General features: G+C 38.4%; 1 protein-coding gene across 7 annotated transcripts in view; it reads right to left on the bottom strand.

The window, feature by feature from the left end:
* The window catches only part of RAD51B (RAD51 paralog B), a 383,679-nt gene extending 356,398 nt beyond the window's left edge, over positions 1 to 27,281 (bottom strand). For 2 of the 7 annotated variants that reach the window (XR_013952191.1, XR_013952192.1), the window contains exons 1-7: positions 27,191 to 27,271; positions 21,693 to 21,786; positions 20,816 to 20,929; positions 19,067 to 19,183; positions 13,601 to 13,737; positions 8,743 to 8,862; positions 7,516 to 7,699 (exon numbers count right to left, since the gene is read on the bottom strand). Coding sequence is in view for 4 of the 7 variants with exons in the window: in XM_080595382.1 (XP_080451508.1) it covers positions 7,516 to 7,699; positions 8,743 to 8,862; positions 13,601 to 13,737; positions 19,067 to 19,183; positions 20,816 to 20,929; positions 21,693 to 21,786; positions 22,696 to 22,715 (786 nt within the window). In the remaining 3 variants the exon portion in view is untranslated. The other 5 variants (XR_013952190.1, XM_080595384.1, XM_080595381.1 and 2 more) reach the window with 5 other exon arrangements.
* Positions 27,282 to 27,568: the final 287 nt, after the last annotated feature.

Raw genomic sequence — 27,568 nt, 5'->3', positions numbered from 1 at the left:
TCAGCAGATGTAGGTCCAGGTTAATGGATCATGTATGGTAAGAAAAGGACATCGGGCTGTTGCAAATAGAGCAAACAGTGCACTATGATGCATAAAAAAACAGATGTCCTGCAAGGCATGAAAAGAAATCCTTCTCCATTGCTAAGCACTGTCAGAGATTCACCTGGAATACGACTTCTGATTTTGGGCACCTCACTCTCAAGATAATGTAAACCAGCTGAAGGGAATCCAGAAAAGCATAATGAGAACAAGGGTTAGAAGACATAAGACTGATAATTTATTTCCGTCAAGTTTTTCAGAAATTCAAAGTCAAGACAGGCATCAGGGAAAATATCTGTCCTCCTTTGACAAGCATTGCCGATGATCATATAGCAGACCAAAACCAAATCTGGGAATAAAGCCTCATTCCTCTCAGCTCCCTTCCTTAATACATACCGGTGCCTTCCTTCTACATGATTTCATATGTAGAATTGTAAAGAATCATTGCTTTTGGCAAAGTCACTTATAACGTAAAATGGAAAAAGCAATGGAGGGAGTACTTTAAAAGAAAAAGAAAATTTAATTCCAGTATTGTATATTTTTAAACTACCTCCTTTTCTATACTTTGCCACCACGTGAAAACAGGAAATACTGCTCTACCATTTCTCATTCTTTTTCCTCAGCAGTATTAAACATTTTATGAGTGTAGACAGTCCAAAAGGAACACTGTGTCGGGCCATAAACTGCAGAAATGTATGTTCTCCAGACACGCATTAAAAAGTACACAGATGGCAGCAGTACTGAAGATAGTTATAATTACATTTTAAATAGTCATTTAAAACCAAAACAAAGGTGTGCCTTCTGAGAATAATTTTTAACAGCCTCACCAGAAAACAAAGCCTTCTACATTTTGTCACTGCAACAGCACGTTACAGTTGGCCTAACTCCCTTTTATCAAAACTATTTGTTGCTCGGTACCATGGAGTGCAGTATTTAAACGAACTGTCTGCCAACAGCAAAAAGTGAGCTCACCAAGCTTTAGTTAGGGCAAAGAAAGAACTCTAGTCTGTAATCCCCCTTTAAGCATTTTGTTTTCCTAGTTAAACAATAGCACAAATTAAAATCCATTCCAAACCACACTTTACAAACATCAGGGATCATCATTTGTGAAATTCTGACACTTATGTTTTAAGCAGGCTTTTGCAAGAAAACAAAGGGCAATACTAGAATATTTAGTAAAAGAACAAAGCTACAGACTTAATTCCAGACATGAAAATGCTGCTAGGTATAACATGGAAAGAAACCTTAACATAAAATGATTTATTTCACGAACTATTCATTACTCCGACTGAGGAAGCACAATGAATAAGGTTAGGTATATATTGTCTTCTGGTGGAAAGATAAGTTTGAAACCAATGCTAAATAAATTCTTATAAATGATACAGCTAGCAGAAACAACTTTCTAATGCCACTCAGCTCATTACTTAAGGAAGATGAACACCAACTTCAATTTTGGAACAAGGGGAGTAAAATATCTTAACAAGAACAACAAGAATTGTTCTTCCTTAGAAGAAAGTTATTTTTGGAAGTAAATCTCCCTGGTTTAGAAAACAAACCACTGTTTTCCATAGGTTACAATAAAGTAGGGCTACTCAATGTTTCTGTAATTCATACAAGATAATGAAAGCCAGCAAATTCTGCAGTATCTACACAATTCTAAGCATTTATGTTTCTACAGATAACTTGCAAAATACTATCAGCATAAAGCATTTTTCATCCTCTTGAGTTCATGGAAGGCCAGCTCAGTTTCTCCAAGTAGCTGATGAATTATTTAATAAAATTCTGTAATTTCAGCGGCACTGTTCTGAGTCTTCTTATCAAAGTCACAAACTTTTTTTTACTTTTGTGCTGCTCCCTAGAGAAATATCCAGGCTTCATGAGAGGAAAAAAAAGGCACCAAGGCCTTTTTAGAAAATTTATTTTTCCATTTATACAGAAATAAAAGATAAAATAAAAATGGGGAAAAAAAGCAGCCCCACACTGAAAAGAGGATTTTATTATCAGGTAAACCTCAACCTTTTGCAGCATGCAGATGGTGGACTAACTAGCAATGCGGTGACCAGCAGTTAAGCATAATTGTGAAACAATACAAAGATTTTTCCGTTAGCAGTTGGGAATTATTCAGGTTCACACATACACACAAACAGAAATTATGCTTGAAGTTGAGCATCAAGGCACTCTACATGCACAGCAGCAGCTCAACAGAAAAGGATCCATACTTTCAACTGAAATCTTACCAGGGGAAACTGTTTGAACCACATCTGGCCTAAATATGGCTAGTAAAATTCTGGCAACTCAGTTCCAGAAAGCTTTCCTCCTGATAAGGTTAGCTCCTCATTAAAGAAACACATGTTTCGATGTGGTGTAACACTTAAAATATTTCCTTTTAGAAAGCTTCAAAATGGAACCGGTGCTCTAAGCTTCCAAAGGAGAGAAAAATTTTGCTTATTCTAGGTTTAAACAACTTGCAAAGATAATTCAATTACTATTTCTATAACACTGGCAGGATGATATGGAAAATAGTTTTTAGGTTTTTGTTTTTATACTTTGCTACAGAAAAAACAAAGTTTGTATTTCACCAGATTATGGTCCAGCTACAGACAAATGAAACTGGCAGTCTAATGTATCTCCATAGTTTTGGAGAAATCAGCATACAGCGTTGTTACATACTGTAACAAATCAGTTCTGTAATATTTCCAAACTTTCTACATATTTTATTACCAGTTCAACAGTAATTGGCATTACACAGTTTTCTTCAGAAATCTTCCATTCTGTTTTTTTTTGTTTGTTTGTTTGTTTTATCTCCATAAACTAGTATTTTCAGATATCAGAACAGTGATAAAGGTGCAGAGGAGCTGACAAGCAGCAACCACAAAGTAAAAGAGAACCAAGGATGATGCCCAATGGAAATACTTGCACGTAAAGAAAGAAAATTACTAGTTTGAATGTTCTTTCTTTACCAACAGAAGCATTCTAAACCTTAAGAAACTTCACTCCAGGAAGCTGAAATGAAACAATTAAACACGCTTAACCAAAGACAGCAGAAAGGCACTGCATATGTCAAGCAGTTTGTGCATTTAAATTGATTTTGATAAGAAAAACTCACACAACCTAAAAAACAAACATAAATGTCACTAAACATTTGACTTTCCAAAGCAAATTAAAACCTTGGGTATAAAGTTTACAGAGCAGAATGCATAAACAAGCAGGAAGCACTGAAATGACAAATGTGAGAAGTGAGAATGTGAAAAGAAATTGATAACAACAGCTTTACATGCTGTCATATTATTAAAATCGATAAAGGGATTTTTTTTTGTAGTTTTTAAACTAAAGCATGTCACAAAGGGAAAAAAATATTACCTGTGGAAATTATGGGCTTCTTGACTACTGTTAGCTTAGCACAGCAATTAAAAGCATCACAGAATAGTCAAAGTTTGTCTTTTATTTGCACTATAAAATCACAGAAGAGCTTAGGAGGAGAGGCTTCTATTAGGAGAGTTTTCTATTCATATTTTCAAAAACAGCATAAAAAAGGAAAGATAGATACTATGATACATTTGCTGCTAGAAACAATAGCCAGGATGTTTATCATAAATGTTTCTCTTCACAAATCTAAGGTCACAACCCAGACAAAAGTACGAAGGACAGCCAGCGTTGTAATTTGATTAGCCTCCTGGATTTACAAAGCAAGTTCCACCTTCAGTCTCAATTCGATATTTAAAAGAACAGTTAAAGCAGTTTGGTTTTGCAAGTGGCACTTTTAGAGTGCTTTTCCACAGAGATGTCTAGCCAGCTTCAAACATTTTATCAACTACTAACAACTAGAAGACCAGATTCTATAAATACCAATTTTTATACACTGAACAGTTAAATCTCCAGAACAACTCTAGTCATATTGGTATTCAGTTTTTAGCTCTTTACTGAAATGGATTCAGCAACACTTCTCTTTCAACCAGAATGAACATTGAACTACTTTTACTGAATAGCACTTAGTACTAATAAATAGCTTCCTATGACTATGGAAGAAGAGGAGAAAGACTATCCAAAATGTATTTTGCTTTCTATTCCTTTTAAGAATACTAAGGGTCTCTGGAAAATAGACAAGAAACATACAGGACTGAGGAGTGCTGCTTAAATACGTAATCTGGTAGACAGTATCAATAGACTTTATAACAGAGAACATTCAGATTCTAAACACTCACAAGTACAACTTGTTCTAAAACAAACAGATGTTTCATGCAGGTTTACATCTTCACTGAATTTCAAAACTACGGGGCTTTCTGTTTGACTTACAGTCAAACTGTCTTTCTCAGTTTCTAAGAATCATTTTGGGGCTGACTGGCTCATTTCAACCAAACCCAAAAGAAAAGTACTTCTTCATCACAGCTGTATGCAAGGAAGGGTGAAAAGGGACACTGCCACATAATTCCCATGGTGGAAAAAGCTTCCGTAGCCATTCAGTCAGCAGTACAGCTGCCAGGTGGCCTGTCAGCAATCGTCTGGAAGTGATCAAAACCTTGTGTTGCCTATTGCCCTGGCATCACTTAAAGAACCTGGGATAGAACCAGGTTTACTGCCAAGTTAGGATGAAGTATGGATCAAAAGGGGAAATCAGGCATCATATATCTCATTTCTCAAGAAACAACCTATGTTGCTGATACATTAAAAAGATTCAAAAACCATTAAGTCAAGCAAAAATTTATGATCACAAGTTTCATTTTGTTTCATTCAGCGGCTAAAATGGTGACATTCAGTGAATACGTTTAACATTTTTTATCATCTCAAAAGGTGGATTAGAGTTTCAATTACTACACACAATTAATTTTTTTTTTTTTTTTTACAGCGGAGATGGGAAGTCCTACTTTCCAATGGACATCTATATATTGCTCAAGAACACAGTATGTGTGCTTTCTGAAAGGTAACGAGCTTAACTTTAGCACCTCACAACCAAACAGCTGTTATTCCCATTTCACAATGCAAAAGCAAAGGTGCAGAGAGATTACTGAGTGATGACCATCAGTTTGGAGGCAGCTGAGATCTGTTTCCCCCCCCCTCCCTGAATACTTCATACCATATAGAGCTCCTTGGGTTTGAAACATAGCTCCTTTTGAATTCAGTAGAAGCTATGAACGTTAGTCACTTTTGCAAGCCCAACTCAATATCCAGACAACATGAACACACAATTATTCATAGCTAGGTAGTTTACAATGCCAGGAGAAAGAACAACATTAAACTTACTTGAACTCCAGCATAACATAGTAGTAGAGGTTTTCCCAAATTTAATCCTATTTGAATACATTTCCTTTTTAGGGAATGGGGGGAAGCCCCTTTAAAAATACTTAGTGACAAGAATCTACTTAAGTTTAGTAACTTATTCCAATTATAAATTACTCCATTAAGAACACACCCCTTATTTGAAGTCTGAACTTGCTTAATTCAGGCTCCAACCGCAGAACTGTACTATACCTTTGTCAGCTGAAAAGAAGGATGCTTTTCTGTCAAATGCCTCTTCTTCAAGTAGGCACATATTGATGAATGAAAAAAATCCTTAACATTTCCTTAGCTAAGCTAAACAAAATAAGCATCTTAGTCTTAGTCATTGAAATTCCTGTCCCCTACTCCCATTCATTTTCAAGCGTAGCCTCCAGAGCCTAATTCCAATTCCCTGGTTCACCTGCTCAGTTTTTCACCAGCTAAAAAGGTTTACTTCCAGTTCAAGCCCTATCAGTCATTAACCCCACATCTTTTTCAAAGTCTCCAAATAAGGCCCCCTATTTGTTGTCCAATTCCATATTTAGTTGCACTAGCCCTGCCATGAAACATATATTTTCAGTGTCCAGTTTATTAATGATCTAAATCACTTTGCAACCTTACTAATGTTTTAATCCCAAGTATGTAGAAGACTACAGATACAAAAGGAAGAACATCTGAAAAAACTTCCAACACAGTTATTTACAATAAGAACTTCAGATACTCTCTAACCTCAAATACCAGAGGTTAACGCAAGGTATGCAATAGCAGACTTATCTCTATGTATGTATCAACACTTGCAGATGCATAACACACAGCTGCTGGATTTTGCTCCTTACACATACACAAAATTACCTAGGGATCTGTGCTCGTGGGAACCCCAATCTCTAGCCAAGGCCTTTCTAGAATATTGCGCAGATCTTTAAAAATTTTATTTAAAGGTAAGTCACCTCATGGACAAATTCAAAAAGACAGTTGTGGCCAGGAGCACATATTCTTGGCCAAAATTTCAAAAACTCCTTACCAAAGAGGTAATGAGAAAAACATAATGAGAAACAAGAAAACAAGCAGCACACCAGCCATCACAAATGCCTTAAGCAAACACATTAGCTTTAACATAATGGAAACCTTTAAACATTCAACCTTTGTTTTCTTCTTATGTAGGATGAAATAGAATCATAATTGCATACTACTTAATACTGCCCAACTCTAAAACCTCTGTAAATAGCAGTCTCTGTCTGTAAGCAGAAGAGCAGCCTGAGCTGTCAGAGGCTCCAATCCAGCTCAACTTCACCACTTTAATGAAGACAGAAGGTGAAGAGGGCAGGGGTGTCTAAAGTAGAAGAAAATCGAGAGAACAGTATCTTCCCATAAAACCCATCTCCTTTTTCAAAGGATCACATCATATTTTCCTAAAATACAGAAGTGTACATTCTTACTCACACAATTCTTTCCTGACTTTTTTAGGCACTACAAATGTTACTGGGTGCACTAACTAGGACACTATCTTTTGTACCAGAACTTTAAAGGCATACATGCAGGGTTTAATTTTCCCCATAAAGGATCTTTATAAATTACCTGGCAGAAGGAAATCTATTCCTGTTCAGCTAAGTCAGTTAGTTCAACATCTCCAGCGTGTACGTTTCAGGTATGATAGCCACCATGACCTCAGAAGCAAGATCTGACCAGTTTGACTGGAGTTCTTGCCACAGTTTCTTTCGCTTGAGTGATTAGTACTGTACTCATACTATGAAATATTTCCTACAGCTGAGTCTCAATGATATCTTCTGACACCCCATCATTGATCACAACATGAAGGAAACCCCCCATTCACCCACATTCATGGAGCTTACATCTTCTAATGCACTTTTTGATCAGTTTCACTCGGTCCCTGCACTTCTTCTGTTGTATTTTATGGGCAAAATAAAACATGATATTTAAGAAACCTGAACAACAAAGCACTGAAAAACAGCTGGAAAGACAATCCTGTAAATCCTCATTTGAAGTCCAGAATAAATATGAAGAAAAAACACCATAAAAAACACCAAGTGGAACAGTTACTTTTTCCTATTCTCCAACTGTTTTCCAGATGACACCTGCTTGAATATTTCTGATCAGTTTTTTTTTTTTTTACCTGTTTTTTCATCTTCTAGTCATTTTCATTCTTCTTGGATTTTCTTACTTGATTCTGTAAAGCAGAAATTTAAGAAAGGAAGAAGAACTTACTGGTATTGAGAACTCCTCTGCCAAATACTTCAATAGCGATGCTCCTCTAGCCAAAAAGTTACTTCTCTCTGCCAGATTGCCTTGGAGTTGTGTGTCAAACTCCTTTCTGACAACTGAAGCAACAGAGTCAATTATTATGAGTTTAACCTTCTTTGAAATAATTTCTTCTTCCAAAGACTTAATCCTAAAAAAAGCAAAAACCAAGAAGTCACTTATAACTATTTATACAACTGTTTTATAATCCTGAAATTGTTTAAATAAAAGGTTTACCTCAATAAGCTGAAAGTCAGCCCCTCTTTCTCCCTTATAGCCCACCCCCACTAATACCTGAATGCATTAAAGAGAACTGGAAAGTAATCTCAGGCTCCAACAGGCCACACAACCCAAGGCAGACCCCTCCAGAAGAAAGGTTTGGAAGACTAGTTAGCAACATTGCACTGCGCAAACCCTGAATGGCACAGACAGCAAATTAAGCAGACATTGAGACTGTGCCTTTGCTTACAGTAGCAGCATCCTACTGTCAACATCAAAATCCTTAGTGTCTATATACGCAGGAAGTCAGAGCTCCTTCCATACAGCTCCAAAGATGGTATGCCAAACCTATCATATCAATAATACGCTAATAGCTGCTCTTCTCTGACAAAGCTGCAGTAGATAAAAAGTTTTAGAAGAATTCTTCCACTAATTTAAAATATACAAGAAGATGTATATTTTAGATGTAGATTTTGTGTGTTCACAAATTAACATAAAGTACAACATATCAATATTGTCAATAACAGCTTCAGGCTGATGACTCTGAAACAATTCTTCCCTCCCACTGCTGGAGGGGTCCCAGTCTTCCTGGAAGCAAAGAGCACTCTGGAGGAGCAATATCTCCTTTCTGTTTCATGACATATATAACTCTTACACTATGGTCTCTCCGCAAACCAAGACAAGACCTGTCACACAAATACTCCCCTTTAAAGGCTTATAGTGATCAGATTATAGAGAAATTGTCTACCCCAAACCATAACACATCAAGTAGATTAGTCAAGAACTATTAAGTGAAAAAAAGCAATGCCAGTCTTACTGTAGAAATTCTACTTCGTTGGGAACCATGCTGTTACCAACATAAAAATCTTCAAAGAAATGAATTACTCTTCATAAAACTTTGATATAAAATATCATAGACAATCTAGCTGAATTATGTTTTTGTTTTTTCTCCTTTTAAGTTCTGGGAAAGAATACCTCTTCAGTACACTGTCACAGGTCAGCTCTCGATACAGATGAATGCTACGGGTCATGCAAAACAGCTTTTCATCGGAGTCAAAATAAGCAGGAAATCTGTTTCCTGCTATCTCAACCAACCTATCAAAAAAAACAAAAGACATTACAATGAAAAAGGAATAATGTGGGGTAATAACACATCAAATATTCACAGAACAAACAAAGCAAACCTCTGAATGATAAGTAGATACGATATAATAATAGAAGTCTTTTTCAAAGGAGAAGCACACTTTAGTAGTCAGACTGAAATACTGGAAGTCAGAACATTTAGATTGTATTCCCAGTGATGCTAGCCAGTGCCAATGGTAGGCTTGGGAAAGACATAATATGCCCATACACAAAAAGACAGCACATCTCCAGCAAAAGAAAACTGGAAAGTTTACAGTACTGAATGTTCTTCAGTTACAGTACTTAAAGTTCTTTCAATTTTGCATAAGATGTTCATGTCAACTGCTAAGTATTCTATCACTTTAATTATTTATATATAAGTATTAGTTTCATTTAAACAAATGTACTCTCCAAACCAAACCATCTCCCCTTCCACCTTTACCTTGCACTGAAATCAGAAATCAGTTCCTGTATCAACACAGAAATTCAACAAGATGATAACAAACAGAAGACCCATTACAGGATCCATCCAGCATGGAAGTCAGACTGCAGAGAACCCCAATTCACCAGCAAACACTTACGCAAGCAGTACATATATGGCAGGTATACCTGCCAAAGTAAAAATCTTTTCACAGAATCTATCTTTAAAAACAAGAACAAGGTCATCTGGATTAGAGACTTCTACGCTGAAGCCATTCTCATTGTGCTGGTTACCGCTTTGATACAAGAGCTTATAAAATCTTAAGAAAATGTACTTTCAGAACATAACAAAAAATATCAGCATTGTGTCACAAAGCAACTGAGGCTGCCTGTTCCAGCTGCCAGGCAGCTACAACAGAATCACAGAATGATTCGAGTTGGAAGATACCTTGAGGATCACCCAGTTCCAGCCCCCCTGCCATGGGCAGGAACACCTCCCACTAGACCAGGTTGCCCAAAGCCCATCCAGCCTGGCCTTGTGGCCACAACATCCATCCATTCAGATAGCCCAGGTACAACTAACATATGATAAAATGATGCAACTAAACAGTTTAAATGGCAGCTTCACTGACAGATTTAATGTGTGATTTCATGACTAAATATTTTCCATTACCTTTTTAGTAAATTCATGACCCTTCAAAACGCTGAATTACAATTATTAAGCATACAACTGTTTACTACCATGGTTGACTAAGGAAGTGTATCAGACAACTGGTGATAACACAAAAGAAGTCAGAAGTCGAACATTTATCATTTGTTATCAAATACTTTTATTTTCAGAAACTATGCTTTAAAAAGAAAAAACTCACATCAATGTAAAATTAAACAGTTTACTGATGAAAGGTAAACACTTTAAATTGACCCATATACATAAAATCAAGGACAAAGGCATACATTTTAGAAATGCTGAATGCCTCGTAATTCTCCTGAAGTCAGTGGAAAGAAGTTCTGTGCCTGTGAACACAAGGCAGTTTTATCTAGGTCCTTAAAAATGAGTCCAATAATTTAATTTTAGAAACTCATAGTTACAATCTGAGCACTGTACATTTCCCTCTCCCACCCCCGTGGAGATTTTATTTTTGAGAACAGACATGGAAAGTACTTAATTGTCTCTATTTTAAGCATCCATATCCCCCGGCTCATGTGCTTGAGAAGAACGACATCTGGTGGATAATACCTGGACACACAACTTACCGGTTAGCTTGATGCTGTTTATTTGAGCCCCTTTCATTAAAACCCAGAACGTTAAAAGCCGTTTTAGAAAACTCTTAAATCATTTTTCTTTAGCTTTAACATTCAAGCATACTGTTGTATTTTCATCTAGCTATTCTGAATAAGCAGTTCCGACGCAATAGCCTCAATCTCATCCATTCGATACATTACTTACTACATCAAAGCTTGTCCTGAGCAACTTCCACGGACAGGATCTTGTCTTTACATTTGCACAGTTAATTAATAGGCATACATATGACAAAGAAGACCATTACACAAATTGACTTCAAATGACACACCACAATCTTACTAAGATCACGGTATTATTTATACAGTACATGCAGGTTCTGAGTTAAGATCTAAATCCCATTTGTCATAAACCCAAAAACTGCACAGAACGTGTTCTCTGCAACCAAGGCAGAGGCCCATAAGGTGGAAATCCCTCACTGTTCTCAGCATTAGTTCACAGAAATTTGCATCTCATGTTTTTCCACAAGCAATAAATATAGCTAGACAGTAAACAGAATGCATTATTTTCAGAATTTCTAAACAAGTTTGGTATGTTTTCAGTTAATTGGCTAGCTAGAGTTGAACTGAATTCCTAACAAAACTGACAACAACAATTTTAATTTCAAGAATTAGTATGGCCATTCCACCTACTTGTCCCAGCATCCACATTCTGAAAATGAATGGTGGACACCGTCTGCACTGTTACAGCTTTTTATTCCACAGAAGAAAAACTATATATATAAATTACAGAAAACAGCAGCATATCTTAGAAGACCAGCCTCAATTCTGGTCACTATTTTCAGCATTGCTATTAGATTGAGCTAAGCTGTCATGACAGAGAATAAGTAATAGCCTACGAAAGCTTGTGGAAGCAGAAAGCTCCCTGCCCTGAACTAAGACCTTCCAGGCAGAATGACCAGAAAAAAAAAAAAAGTGCCTTTTAGCATGACATAAAACTAGCCAATTTTATACAGTATCTTTCTAGAAACAGCAAGGCATTACAACCAGTACAACAGCTACAACTTAGTGACTCTCAGCCCTAAAAAGCACCAGATATATCAACATTCTTCCTGGTCTTTCTGATGAAGACTTTTGAGTTTTACACAAAAACATTGTCAGATAAATGTCTCCATTGAGTCCTTTAAAATAAGTTTCTGGGAAGTGAATATATGCCCTCTTACCTGACATGTTTAGGACAACCTTCTCCAATAACTGACTGACCTCATGGTCAAAAAGTTTCTCCGTATATAAGCAGCAAACAGCAGCATAAGCAAAGTCCCATGAACCTGTACACACCTCTGCCCAACAAACTGCCAGGAGCCCACCTGCAGCCCCTGGAAACAAGTTAGTGATACACATAAGCACTTGTCACGCTGGGGTCAGGACGTCACTCCCCAGAACAGACTACAAAGCCCACCCAAACGGCACTGAGCAACCTGTGAAGACCAGGGCATGCTCCTCCATTAAATATAACCTTAAGGCACCATCAACACAAAATTACAACACATTTGAAGTATAAAATACAGCTTGCCTACTGAAGTTACACTGAGCCATCATTTGGGGCTGAGCAATGTAATTTAATAAATATTTTCATCCTTTGTGATAATGTGCTTTTTACTATGTTTCCTTTCATCTTGCTCTATTTTCAACAGCTTCATTTCCACGTTCACCTCTTCTCCTTTTCTTCAGCATTCATTTCTAAGCAGCAAGTCTTAACTCACCCATTAGGTCCCACCCTTTTCTGCTATCTACATTCCAATTACCTAGAATCAAAAATAAGCTGTATCCAAGAAGGGGACATCATTTGCTTTTTGCAAAGCCATTGCTTGAAGCTTTTTTCCTTCTCTTTTTCTATTACACTTCCAGTTCAAACTAATTCAAACTTTTGTGAAATTAACTTGACAAAAGTAGGGTTAGAAGCCCTGCCTTCTCATCCATGATAGATTAAACAAAGCATTTAAACATCCATGACATTTATATGATTAAACAACATAAATACATGTGTTTAGATACTCCAGATTCAAGCCACAAGCATAACTACTATGTCACTTTAAATCTCTAGATGTCTTTTCTGCCCGTTTTTCTACGCAAACAAGGGTGAGACTATTGTACTTCTTGTCATCCTCCTCCAGACCCCCTAATAACTTGAGAACTCACTAATTCTATAGAACGGTAACAGAGGAATAGACATCTCAAAAACATGAAATTCCTTTGTGGTTCAGGACAGTTGGTAGCTAAGCAAATTAGTGCTACCTCTAATGAAACACTACAGAATGATTTCAACAGTTAAGCAGTTAACAAGGCAACAGTGGTAACCTACATGCACATACATCCTTAACTCTCAGCCAGATGCAGGAAGTGTCTCCTGTCCATTCTGCAATTGGAAAATATGATCACTACAGAGCTGAGCAATTTCTGTTGTGTGAGTAAAGCAGGAGATGTTAGAAAAAACATAGATATTAGAGAGGGAAGGGAATATTGTACTGCATGGCTTGCTATGCACGTAGGGGAGAAGTGAACTTACTGCAGAAGGAAATGAGAAGTACAGAGGAAGGGCAGGAGGCCCCACGCAGCAGAAGTAGGACAGAAATCTGAAGGAAAACAGCCTATGTTAGTCCTACTGTTCACTGAAAAACCTCCATGTTCCTTGCACACAAAATGCTGCACCTTTACATCCTCAAAACCTTCTTCCTTACTTCACAAACTAAACTGCAAAGAAAAATTTCAATATAGGACTGTTATGACCATTTTTAAATTAGATAGCGTTACCCATCTTGCTATATCACAACTGGAACACACAACATCATGCAAGCTAGGAAGGTGAGCAAACCATTCGATTCGGTGAATTTCATCATCTGGAAATAACTGCATATAACAGATGAATACTTAATAGCTGCCATAGGTATTTATGTTATAATTGCTTGATTATTGCTCAGAAAATAATTGAAGGCTTCAAGATAAAAGGCAGCACAGAAGTTGAAAGTGTGAATGTCAGAATTTTGCATCTTACCTTTCCGCGCTGAATGCAGACTCTGTGTCAATGTATACCACAGCCCCGTCCAGCCCTCCCATGCTTACAGGTAGCGTAGCCAGCACACTCATCAGAATACAAAACTGAGTTTTGCCACAACCTGGTGGGCTTGTTATCTATAACAAAAAAAGATTAGTAACATGAGCAAGAGATGTCACACTCGTTTCACACTAATTCTACTTTTAACTGAGGCCCATCAGCCAGAATGCCTCAACTTCTGCTCCTCTAGTTACCAAAGCAGACAGCCACAAAGAGATAGAATATGAAGCCCATGAAGAGCAACCTGCAATTACTTTTGGATCTGTGCCTTGCAGTCTAACTCATCACCACTGAAGAATAAATAGTTGTTCTTCAGATGCAGCATTATGCTTATACTTTCTTTTCTATCTTCCTCTTTCTACTTTGCTACATCTCATATTTGATGTCCCCTTTTCTTCCCCTCCTCTTACTCCCCAACAGAGCCACAGCCAGTTACCCTCCATCTCCTCCTCCATGCTACCTTCTAAAATAGAGCAGAATTAAAAGATTCCCTGTTGACATTCACATGACATCAAACGACCTTTAAAGCTGCAAATGAAGTCAAAAGCTATTGAGTTCACAGATGTAAGTCATTGCTCAGGAATTATCATTACCTTGGTTACAATCAGGTCTCACCTGGAAATCACAAGGATGATAGTTTAAATCCTGTGAAGTCTGAATGTGCAATATGAACCACATGTATACAGCAGACAGACTTCATCCTCCCCAGAGACTACCCTCATGCTACAATGTAGTAGGAAGTAAGTTTTAGCTTGGCATACTATGTGAAATTTACTTTCTAAGCAGCATGTGTTTCATCAGTGGTGTTAATTCCCTATCACCATATTTTAACATGAACAACATTTACTGATTCAGATCAGCACACCAATTTTAAGCTTTCACCTGTGCTTACTAAAAGCTTACTGCAGTTAAGCAGTATTCAAAAAGAACATACTCAATTTGTGTGAAATGCTTCCAGTATGATTTTGATCCAAGACCAAAACCACAAGGATCAAAAGAACACATTGCTTGATGAGATCCCCAGTTTCTGAGAGCAAGACTTTTTTTGTGCTAGAGATGGCACTAGGCTGTTCTTTATCCACAGCAGATTTTAGAGATGGCAAAGGCCCTGTGTTCAGATTATCATGTGTTCATTAGTACTACAGAGGTTTTAAATAGAGTATCAAACTGCCACTGCTTCTGGGAAGGGAGATGATGATGTTTTTAATAATAAGATAGCTGAAAAAGACAGCTAATAGAAAGTTGAAGTGAATTTAGGCACTAAAAACGGAGACTGTTCTCATTCCAACCCCAGTAGGGACTAAATAATAATGCAACATAAACATAAACCTGTCCAGGGAAATTAAACTACAAAATCAAGCATACCCCCTTCAAAATACATAGCACTGCCATAACAACATTTTTTTGTTCTGTTTGGGGTTTTTTTTTTTGGAGGTTGTGTTTTAGTTTAAAAAAAGAAACATTCTTATAACTGACACAGGTAAAATCAAATTGATTTTTGAGCCAAAGTGCACAATGGTTTTTAACTGCAAACACTGTTGCACCTCAATATACAATAACATTGCTATGGTTGCACTTCAGACAGCAGCAGCATGACATGGAACAGGAAATTTACAGGGAAATACTGAGGGACTGCATTAGCTACTGTCATGTTCTTTAGTTAAAATCTCTGTAATCACTTTTGTCTTTAAACAAGGCCTGAAAACCAAGTCTTATCAGACAATCCACTTCAAGCTTCCACACAAGGAAAATATTAGATGACTTAAATGATTAGAAGCACACACTACATTTAGTGATTACAGATCAGGAATTAGTCATATTTATGCAATTATCCATCCTCCATCCATCATACTTAAGTTACAAAATGCTGTACCAACAATAGCTGTCACATTTTAACATAAACCCAAAGCATACATAAAATTTGAAGAAACAATACACGTTTCTTAGACTGTAATAGCCAAGGAGTCTCACCAGCTGCTTCTAATTAAAATTAGAAATGAATGAGAGAAGGGCATCAATCCAGTTGCTAAATTAAAATATTTGGACAACTGTGAGGAGAGCTCATAAAAACGTTTGTAGTTTGAGCCCTGCCTGGGAGGTGCCTTGGAATTTATTCAACATTGATTTCAATGGCTGATGCAGGAGTAAATTCAGCAGAGATGCTGTGTCTGAGAATTTATGCATCATATCAGAGAAAGACAGGGAATGTTGCTGTCTTAGCTAGTGTAAGAAAGCAATTCAGTGGAGGAAGAGAGAATTTCCCTTCCCCAAAACAACAATTTATTTTTTATCAGCATTCCTTTAAAGGGCATTTACATGGAATTTAAAATAATCCACAACAAACAATTTTAGCAAACTATCACATTTTATTATGGTTACCATTGTTTCAGTAAATGTTTTGATCAATACAATCTTAGTTCAAAAAAAAAAAAACAAACCTTAAGTGCCTGTAATGCAATTTGAAATGAACGTCTGCAAAAAGCTTGCTCAGTTTGCTTTACACTGAATTTGCTTTGAAAATCAAAAGTCCACCAGACAGAAATGTGAAGACTACAACAGTTTTTAATTTACCTCTGTCTAGTAAAATATACTTTTATTTTTCAATAAGCTATATATTATTTTCTCTGGCTCTTCTGTCGGGTTTGGATCAAGTCACAAGGAGCTAATTCTTCATCAGCTACCCAGGGATTAAACTCTTCAATATTCACAAAATCATTACTTTAATTTTTCCTCAGAGGAGTTGGCCAAAAGTTCTGACATCTGACCACAAAGTTTCAGTTACGATTTAATTTCCAACTTAAAGCCTAATAGAGGTTTGGGGAAAAACAGTCCGAGACAGTGAAAGGCAAATCAAATCCCTCTGGCACTCAAAAAGCAAGCGGCTTTGGCTGTAGAAGATACCAGCAGAACTCGACCCTGTGGCTCATGCATTCAAATTCCAAGTTTCCAACCACCCTCACTGCTGGGTAAAGTAACAGGAAGACGACAATTTAGCCCCACCAGTCAGGAAGTGTTACACACAACACACTTTTCAAGAGAACTTCTCTCAGACTTGGAACATCTGCCTATTAACAAAACTACCAAAGAGCAATCTGCTGGTCAGCTACACTCCAGTAAGTTACAAAAGAGAAAATTAGAACAACTAAGCTCCAAAATCACTTGAATCTAAACAGAATATAACCTGAAAAGCATTCACAAGCTACTGTACAGCATCGAAACAGCAGCAGACACTTGATGGCATTCTACTAAAACTTCATCTAACGATCAAAGAACGCTTGCTGCCAACTTTGAGACTACTTCAGATCTCATGACTTTTGCAAAAATGCCTTTAATAAAGCCTGACTCTGGAGCAACATTAAGTGAGAAAATGTTCTGCAGAGTCATTTGTTCCTTGCCTTTATGTTTGCTTGTAATACATTCCCTAATCACTTTACAGATTTGGCACCAGAAAATAAAATAAAATGCAATTTATTTATTTATTAAGACATTGTTCCTAAGTTCATCTTCTACTTTCTGATGTCCACGTAAGTCTCTAAAATATTTCTGATTGACAATACTGATGCACATTCCTGTTTAAACCGGTGTGACACTGCAACCATGACCAAGCTACTCATGGAAAGACTTTGTGCTTACAGTTCTGGTCTGATTCACAAGATACCTTGTAAAGACTTCGATATTTTGATCACTTAGTGAGATCATATATTCAAGATAACTTGATTAGGAATGTCTCTGCGTTTTTAACAAAAACATGTTAGAATACAAAAAATCTAACATACGAAAGTTTTTCTCAGAACAAAAGATTTAAAGTGCAAAGGCTATCCTAACACAATAGGTTTCTCACAGTAAGTTGGCAACGAAGCTAAGCCTAAATATGAAGAAAATATGAATTCTGACACAATGTAAATTCATGGACACAATTTTAGATGTTTTTATGAAGACTTGAATGACATATAGTCCTGTACAGCATATAAAAAATAAATACTCAGAACGTTTAAAAAGTAATATCCCCTTGTTACATAAAAGCTTAGATTTCCCACTAGAGCAGGAACTGTTACAGTTTAAGCCCAGTGCTGCTTAAATTCCAATATGCTTGAAGTCTCTATTAGATTCATAAGCAATTTCTATCTGAGATTAAAACCTATTGACTACAAGCTATTTTGACTACAGACCCTGGAAAAAAATATATATTTTCCTCATTTTGCTAACTTCTCACTTCTACTCCTCTACTGTGGCAATTTGCAAGTTGAAATTTGATAAAGAAAAACATTTGGTAAGGATTAAAAAGTGTCTGAGGATTAAATGTTTTCAATCTGTCTGAATTCAGAGCATGAGACACATATAATATGAATTTTCCACTCATTTCAAGTGCACAGATTAGTTCAGAACTTTACTGTAAGAAGGCAATTATGGCCACATTGCATAAAAACAATGTCCATCTAGCTCTCGATTCTTTCTCTAAGAAGGGCCTAAACCAGATGGCTATGAAATAACTTAAGAAGAGGGCACACACACATTGATACTCCCTCCAATGCACATATTTCTCAATCTCCATTTGTGGCTCAGAGACTTCCTAAGCCATAGATTGTGCCTTTCTAGTTTTATAATACTCAGTGACTCCTATAAGCATCTATACAAATCCTGTCTGTCCAGACAACAGAAGCTGCACAACTTACTATCACTTTCTGCAAGGCAAAAGAGATTTAAAGTACAAGAAGATGCAGCGCTCCCTTATTCTGAAAGGAAAACTCCAAGAAAAAAAAAAAAAGTAGTATTGCATTCAAAGGCCAGAGAGTGACTGTTAATAGCTATACATATGCTATTTGTAGTATTATAATGTATGTACATATAATGCAAGCCTTAATTGCAGCGTCTTTTCTGAAAAGAATGCATTACTTATTTGTTGTAAAGATTAGTTACACTTTTATATAAAAGCTCTGTAAAGTAATTTTCATGCCTATACTCTTCATACTTCTGCCCTAGTTGCTCAGCATGCCTTCCTGAAAACCCATGACTTGCTAAAGTCAGAGTGAGTACTTATTAAAATCAAGACCGACTCCCAATCCAGCACCTTGTGCTCTGACCGCTAAACCACACTCCACCTTTCTCCATAAAATCCATGCAACAATCTCCTCTTTTTTCTGAGCAAACTTTCACTCATTTTTTATAGTGAAATAGGTCACCAAATCTACTTTTTTTTGTTGTTGTTGTTTTCTTACTTAACAGGCTGCAGAAATATACCAAAGCATAGCCTTTATCAATTAAAAAGCCCACACTTCTAATCCAAATTTTTGGTTCGTTTTGTGTTTAATGAACCTGACACAAGGCGGTCAAGCCTGTAAGACTTGTAGGTGTGGCAACTACCTACAGTAAACTACCTACAGTAAAATACACTGAAAAAAAAATTACCTCTGTGAGGGATCCACAGGGCACACCACCATGCAAGACTTCATCCAAACTATGCAGTGTGGTGGATAAAAAGGCTGAAGAGGGATTGACAGACCTCCTTACTTTCATTTCATAAGCCTACAACAGGAGGAAAAAAAACACACAAGATTGAAAAGTGCTTTTATTGTTGAAATAGAAAACTTGTCACATTTGCTTTCATTAACCTAGACTGACTTAACGCTTGCCAATAAGTAAACAATTCCCACCTTCAGTTATAGTCCCCTCTTTTCTCATCACCCTTCCTTGCATTTATATCCCATTTATAGCTCATAGAATAAATTTCAAAGTTCACTGTGTCTCTCTCACCACAATATTAAATAAGGTTTTTATAATGACGTTTCAAAAGTTTTCTCCGTTCCCATTCAATGAGGCTTGCTTTCAATCCATAAAACTCCAGCTTTTACATAAGGAAATACTGTGTTATTAGTGACCAAATGAAGAATATTCACAGTGAAACCTAAAACCAAGAATTCCCTGGCCAAATTCATTACCAGTTTGAAACTACCTGGGTTCAAGGAAAGGTTTGCTAAAGATTCCCAAGTCTTTGAACAAGTCTTGACTTCTCCTTTCCAGTTTTGAGAGGAAGACAAGTCAAGAAGACAGGTACAGAACTGAAAAGAGTTGAATTCCTAATTCCTCTGCTAACTAGAACTGGTCCAAGATCAGAACTTAGTTCATAAGAATTATTTTCATTTGGGAGACCGAATCAAATTCAAAGAAGAAATAAGAAAATGGAAGTGCTGATCTGGAAGCTCCAAAAGATGCTTCTGAAAGAAACAAGTCCTCCTTGCACCTTGCAGACCTCTGCTAAAACTAACACATTCCTCAATCACTGAACATCAGACATTTGATTTTAAAAGGAACAATCCAAGATGTAAAAGTTGTTGCTCCAGTTGCAATTAAGAGTTCCCAGAGGTTTCAGGCTCCTGGCCCAACAAAAGACTCCTGAAGCCCTGTCATGGCATACTGCTGTAACCTAGCATGACTAATTGCTTGAGTAAACCTGATTTCTCTAACCTTGAGAGAAACACGGGCATCAGATTTACCCCATAAATTAAAGGAGTTTTTCTGTATTTCTTGGCCTATTCTGAAGTTCTGTTACCAGGGCTTCCAGTGTCATATTTGGACAGTATTTTCCCTTTATTTATAATTCCTTTTACCTACTTTTAAGGCAAAGATCTCGTCAAACCTTGCTACATCAATCATGATGTTACCTCAGTCACTCCGACCTGAAGTCCATTTGAAATCCAGCATTTGCAAAGATTCAATTCACACTCATTAAAAACAGCTAACATCTCTGTTTCTTGAAGTGCAGTGCTGTATTGTATGCACTTACTTATCTGGTCATCTATCATGTCTTAACAGTTCTTGGCAATTGCCATATGATAAATTTCAGTGTCTGCCAAGCTTCTCAGCAAAGATATATTTTAATCTAAAAATTTGACTGAATAGCGATATGTAAGTGACAGGCAAAGGCAAATGCTAGAAATCTACTTAACGCTTCCATCTATCTCCAATTTATTGATGATTATTAACAGTTATCTGTATCAAACTAAAGTCCTCCACAGATCTAAATATTAAAGTACTACCTCGTGCAGTCAAACAGACATCACAAACCGAGATCACCCCATTCCCAGATACAAAGGTATGTGACATCGTTTAGCTTTTTCCCCAGGCAAAGAATTAAAAATAGAATCAACACAAACTTACTGTCTGCATTTTGGGAGCACAAGCGAGGCTGACTTGACAAAGAAGTTTTTGCACATTTCTGTAGCTCTGTCCTGTCACCTTCATTAGCTCCAAGAGCGAAAGACACAAAAAGTCCTGAAAGAAGACAAAACAGTTCAGAGACTGTAACGCCGATTGAGGCTAGGAACTACACTGATACAATTTATACACTACTAGAATAAATTTCAAAGGCCAGACTTGCCACTTGTGCTGTGTTATGCAGTACTTTGCTACACCTCTCCTACTTTTTCCTGATGCCAGTCAGGCTGTACCAAAAGAAACTGTATTCATATTTTAAAGCACACAGCATCAGGGATTAAAAATTCAAGAACCGTGCAACGAAGTTGCAACATAACACTTTTCTGCCCACAGAAGTATTCACTACCTGAAAAACATTCAGACTACATTGCATTTTCTAGATAGCAGTCCTAGAGCTAGACTCCGTATTTATCATGAGCACTACTGAAATGTATAAGGCCTCTTTGCTCTCTTTAGACTAACATTCGTAACAACTTCAGAATTTATCAGTGAATCAACCCAAAACTGATAGCATAATTTTACAATATATTCACATACACTAGATAATGTAGCATATGTGTTTTTCCGTGGAGAGCTCATAAATGGATGTCTTACTCCATTCAAGTAGTAGCTGTACACCTCTGCTAAAATAAAGCACCTCCTGTTGTTTTAAAAGATAGTACATACAAGATTAAACATCTTAGCCATTTACCATTTTAACGCTACATTTTTACAAGGCAGCAGCTAGATGGAGACTGAAATACCCGTAGAAAGTAAAGCTCCATGTTAATTAGGTTTAAAATAAATAAATAAATCCCAAACCATAAAACAACCCTTTCACCTGACAGGTAGTGATCTGATAGCGACTCAGCCTTTCACACAGCTCTTGAGGCAGCTTTGCTCTTCTCAGTTTCTTTGCAGCCATCCTCCCCAGTCTGCAGGGTAAAACAACCAAGTTTTTGAAAACTGCTTGGAACGTGACAATGCAGACAATTATGCTCTCCCCTTGCTAAAGAATAGGAAGGAAGGTGTGTATAAATATAGAAGGCCTATGCCGCATTATATTACTGCTCAGAAAATAGCTGTGTTAAATTACATCTCCTCATATTTGACTGTGTATGAGGCCATGCCAATACGAACAGAAGAATCAGCAATGCCTATATGATATTGGTTTCTGGGAGAGAAGCAAGCTGGAAATTACTCAGCGACGAGCCTCAGGGTAGCAACAGGAGCTCCTCGTGCTATTTTGCATTGAGAAGAAATAAGGTTATCTTTGAATGGCTTAACAGGAGTAGTATGGTAACGGCAGTGAGCACTTAGACCTGGGACACCAACTGCTGAAGCACAACACTCCGTTCTGGGGAGAGAGCGAGCGCTCATCACAGGCGCTGAAAGAGGAGGGATGCAAAAAGGAGACACCAGACAGACCAAAGCTCTGGAAACACACGTTAGTGTGCGAGATTCAAATTATTCAAAGCACCTGATAACCTAGGTAAGCTTATGAAAAGCACACTGATAAAAAGAGAGCTCTTTGATTTAACCAATAACATGACAGAAACCAGAGGCCAAAGCTAATGATATGAAGACCAAAACTACAATGGAAACATTATTTTGTTCTACGCATGGCAAAAAAAGAAACAGTACTGGAAGAAAGCTACGAGCACTTTGGCTTACTAAGCTTTATTTATTGCTTTGAGATTCCCGCTTAAAGAGCCCCCGAGCAGCTCAGAAAAGCCTTAAAACTAACGCATGCAGCAGATAAGATTATCTCTACCAACCCTTCCTGCCTTAACCCACAGCTATTTGCATTTATCCCTATTTTTGTGCCCTTCCCCACCACTCACCGCCCCGCCACAGCGCCCATAGCCCAGCCCCGGCCGTGCCCCCCCCCCCCGCCTCACCCGGCCCCACTTTTTCAAAGCGCCCCCGCCGCCGCCGCCGCGCTGAGGCGCAGCCCCCGGGCAAGGCGCCCGCCCGCCATTGGCTCCGCTCCCGCCAATCGCCCGCACCCGTGAAGGCAGGCGGCGCGCGGGGCGTGCCGGGAGTTGTAGTTCTTGGGGGGCGGGCGGGAAGCGAGAGGGCGGGCGGGAATCGCGTCCTGGCCGGCTGGTCGTTATACTCCTGCCTTTAAAAACTGGCTTATCAGTTATTACAGTAGAACTTCTTCCATGTTTTAACTAGAAATTCCTACAGTCTGCATATAAAGCAGCTACAAAACTTGAGAACCTTCAGCAAGAAGGGTGCTACGCACATGCTAATTGGTTAATAAACAAATAAACTTCTCTGTGAGAAGTGCCTGCTGACTTTGAAGGAGCTATTTTTCTGTAATGTGAATGTAAAAGGGAGAATTAGTCATCAAACATGAGACTTATATGACTTCACTAATGTCCGTAGGGTGAGCTTTCCAGCTCACTCTGGCTTATGCTAGAAAGCATGGAAGTTTGTATTTTAGATACACTGTCTGTGTACGTAATCTTACGTTGTAGAACATAACCTAACTGAATAAAAAAAATGGACTAATACTATCTGGGACATTTACTGAAGTCCTGTGCACTAAGAACCGCATGTCCGTTTTTTTGTCTGTATTAATAAGCATCTGTTACGGTGAAGCTTCAAAATAACACTTCAGCTATTTTTCCAAAGTAGCAAGTGTAAAAAACATAGCAAGAAATAGTGCATAACAAGAATGCAATTGCCGTGAAATGCCCAACAACCACAGCATCGAACAGATTCGCTAGAATCAGTGGTTTGCTCATACCCTGAAAGGTGCTCATCTGCCCAAAGTCCAGGGGGGTTAGGAAGCTGCACAGAGAGTAAGCAGCACATACAAAAGCTACTCAGGGTTTAGTGAACAGCTAGCTGAACTGGGAGGGGAGAGAGAAGATGGAGAAAGAGCTCCTCCTGGTGGAGATTGCCTTTAGAAGTTGACCTGAAAAATGGAAGTCACGATTGAGAAAAGTTGGCTAAAGGGAAAGGATGGCTGTTGCTGTGGATTGGTTTCAGTGGAAAGAGGAGGGCATGACTATAGGAATTCTATTGCCATTCCATTCGTCTGTTATGGAATTCTATTTACTACTTGTTAAAAGAAAAAAAAAAAAGCAGGAGCCCCAACTTTGATACCAGAGGTCGTGGAAGAAGTAACGTTGCCTTGATGACGTTTTTTTCTCCCACAAATGGAGCAGATCTTCCCCTTTACCTCCAAACTGACAGCCTTCCTTCCCATCTTCTACAAAAACAGAGTACCTGTATTAAACCAGAGAATTGTTTGGGAACATTGAGCAAGACAAACAAATCTTATCAGCCAGCTTGTTTAGATTTGTAAGCAAAACTAAGACACCCTGTCGTCTTTCCTTCAAGTTCTTTGCATCACAACTCTCAGTGGAGTCACAGCTGTTCCCCCCTTGACTTCTCATATAAACATTTAAATCTACTGGAAATTAATCATGCATCATCTTCTCCACGTGACTTGAAAAAGTCAGTATTGTATATCCAGAGAAGTGTTCTTATACACCAGTTTACTATCAAAGTTCTCAAGCAGCAACACAGTAGGCAGCTTCACAGCTCCCATATGTCTGAGCAGGGTATTGGTCACTGGGGAATCGGGACACTCTGCAGAGTGCAAACACCGCTGCTTCGTGACCTTGGCCAAGTTCTGTAATGATAGGGTATCTGTTTTCCTTCTCATTTTTGGTTTTACGTATTTAGACTGTAAACACAGTAAGCACTGAAAGAAACCGACAGAATTATGTGCCCAGCATAGCACAGCAGGGCTCTGCTCTAGTCTAAGCCTTTAGCTGCCCCTGGAACTCATAATAAGGGATTAATAAAGCTGAGAGATGATTACTTTATAAGACTGAGACTCACCACATTAATTTAAGACAGTCCTTTAAGCTGGCAACACTGGAGCAAGACTGTTACAGAAAGATGACGCATAACAGCAACAACAAATGAAGTCTCATAGAACCAGCGTGCTCTAACATCAAACACACCAATTACAATAAAAACGGGAATGGTGATTAGCTTGCTAATGAGCAAACCAAAAGGAGCAAAACCTGATTCGAAGGGTGCAGGATGAAATCCTTATCAGTTCATATCCAAATAAATACTCAGCAGTTAAGTAATTCTGCAAGGCTCCAGAATCCAAATGATAATGGCAAAATATTTCCTTCCTGGAAAAAGAATCCACAAAAAAAATAATAATAAATAAACAAAATAAAATCTTCCTGAAGCCCAAGACAGACTTCTGTGAGTAACTTCAGACAACAGTTTGGCATTCTGGAACATTTCAGATCATTAATTTCTAAAACAGCATCAGCCTGCTGATACTGATTTCATTCTGCAGTTTCATTACTGTTTTCCAACTATCAATTATTGCTTTAAAATTAGCAGTGTTCCCCTACCTCTGTGAGAGGAAAACATCTTACGCGAGTACACTGGATGAGAACACAGCAACAACTCTGACTCACAGCAGTAATTCATAGAGTAGTTTTCCACCTTATGCTTGCTGACTAGTATCTAATTAGCCTAACATATTCTTATTCCTTGGTAATATCTACTTGATGCCTAACACATTCTTAAAAGCAACCCATGTGCTCCTGAGACTGGAAAGTGATTATAGCCCAGCTCATGCTTTCCTGGCACTCAGATCCCAAGAGGCTGCTCAATAACAGCATACAAAGGAACCACCAATGAAGTATTCTATCCATTACTACCTCCCCAAAGGAGATGGACATTTACTTCCAACTCTTCGATGTTTCCTTCATCTCAAAAAGGGAATTGGAAGGATCTCACAAGGAAGCCCTGGTTAAAAATACTTTATTTTCCATACGTACTTTAGTAGAGCTTTAGAAAAGACACCTCAGTTGAGACTCCCAGATGCATTTGCTATAGGGATGGGGTAGAGGGGAAAGAAAACATCCTTCGGTTGTTCCTACAAACTGCTCAACCTAATTGTTATCACTGGCTATAATAAACAGACCAAGAACAGACCTGTGAAAAATTAGCCCATCTTCTCATTCTGCTTAATTCTCCCTCCCCCTTGCTCTGAACAGTCCGTGGACCAGGTAGGTGCCTCTCTCCAGGCAATTAACCTTTTTCCTCCTGCTCAGGAAGGATTAAAACCAATTACAATGAATCCTCCTCAGGTATTAGTGAGGACCTGTCTGACCACACACATTTACACCCATGCAAAAGAAGCTTATCTCTCGGGACAGTCAGAAGGTCTCTCTCCATTTCCTACCTCTCCAGTCATGCTGCTGTGAGAAAGGATTCAGTTACCCACCGTCCCCAAAACCATTTCAGAAATGTTCAGCACCAATGTAGAGTCTTTGAAAGAGAGCATCTGTACCTCCCACCCTTTTTACAGAACAGCAGAATAGCCACCTTCGCTATCACAGGCAGAAGCACAGACCCACCTGCACATTACAGCTTTGAAAAATTCAGATGCATTTGCTTTCTGCCCAAATGACAGCAAGCAAAATGAGAGACCTTGGGGATTATTCCACTTTTAGATTGTACTCATCTAAGCAGATTGCCCTCCAAGATCAGCTTCCTACTTCATTTAGCTTTTTTCTGGTTAAAGGGACAGCAGGAGTCATTCAAGTCTTTAGGCTTTTTACATTTCCCTGTTAAATTTCTGTTACATGAGAAGGCTGTGAACCAGCAAAGCAGCAGCATAACAATCCATGGGGAGTTGTTGTCAGCTTTACCAGTACATGCTAAACCCAATTTACTCTCCATGAAGCAAACCCAACTTCATCCTGCCTTTCACCTGTGCCCTACCAGCAACCCTTTTTTACTGTCTTGCCTTGAGGTTCTGTGTGCTGAGGTGCTAAGCTTGTCCCAATAGCAATGTTGCATTTAGCAGGCCTTGCCACTCTCGCCACACATCTCCTGGGTTGCTGAGGTAGATGAAGGAATGGCAAATTTTGCATCAGCAGGCCTTTAGGTGCATTGCACAAAGGAGACAGTATCTGACAGATAATCCTCAGGTCTCTACTGCAGCTTTTTCCTGCTAAAAGCATGGAAAAACTGGAACGTACCCTGTTACTCAGAAATCTGAGCTACATTTAGGCTTATGTCCTGTGAAGCAGATTTGTTTCGCAGTGACCAGCTATGGAGCCAAATTCAGTAGTTTAGTGGTTCCCCTTTGATCAGCCCAATTCTCTGGGGATGCGCGCATCCAGCAAGCAGTGCTGTGATCCTTCACAGCAGCCAGCCTCCACTGAGAAGCAGCAATTACAGTATAAAGATCCAAGCACTTCACAGGGATCAGTAGAAAAAGAGCACTGTGCACCTCTTGTAACCACAAACGGAATCAGACAGCAGTGAAAGGAGTACCTGTGGTGCCTGGTTTTAGTGGCTCCATTAGGACATCTGTTCCTTTCAGGTACAGCCCTCGCTCCCTCCACAGAGAGCTGCGCTGGAGAAAAAAAAAAGACAACGGGAGCAGGTGGACACGACAGAGAGAGGCGCTTTTTTGCATGGACAACATCAGCAGAGAAGGGCAGATCCCAGACACTCATCTCTGTGCAGCTGCCAGAAATGGTGGTGCCCTTGAAAAAAAGACAAAACTGTTCAAGCACGATGTCAAAAACAAACCCTGATGTGAATATTTTTGTTCAGCTCACTGCCCAAGGAGCATGTCCAAATCAGCAATTGTAGTGAAAGCCCTTCGTTTTTTGGAAAAGAAGTCTTCACTTTGTGATGTTACAGATT

Source organism: Anser brachyrhynchus, assembly GCF_964034855.1.
Source record: "Anser brachyrhynchus genome assembly, chromosome: 5".
NCBI lineage: Eukaryota > Metazoa > Chordata > Aves > Anseriformes > Anatidae > Anser > Anser brachyrhynchus.
This window is presented reverse-complemented; position numbering and strand designations above follow the sequence as displayed.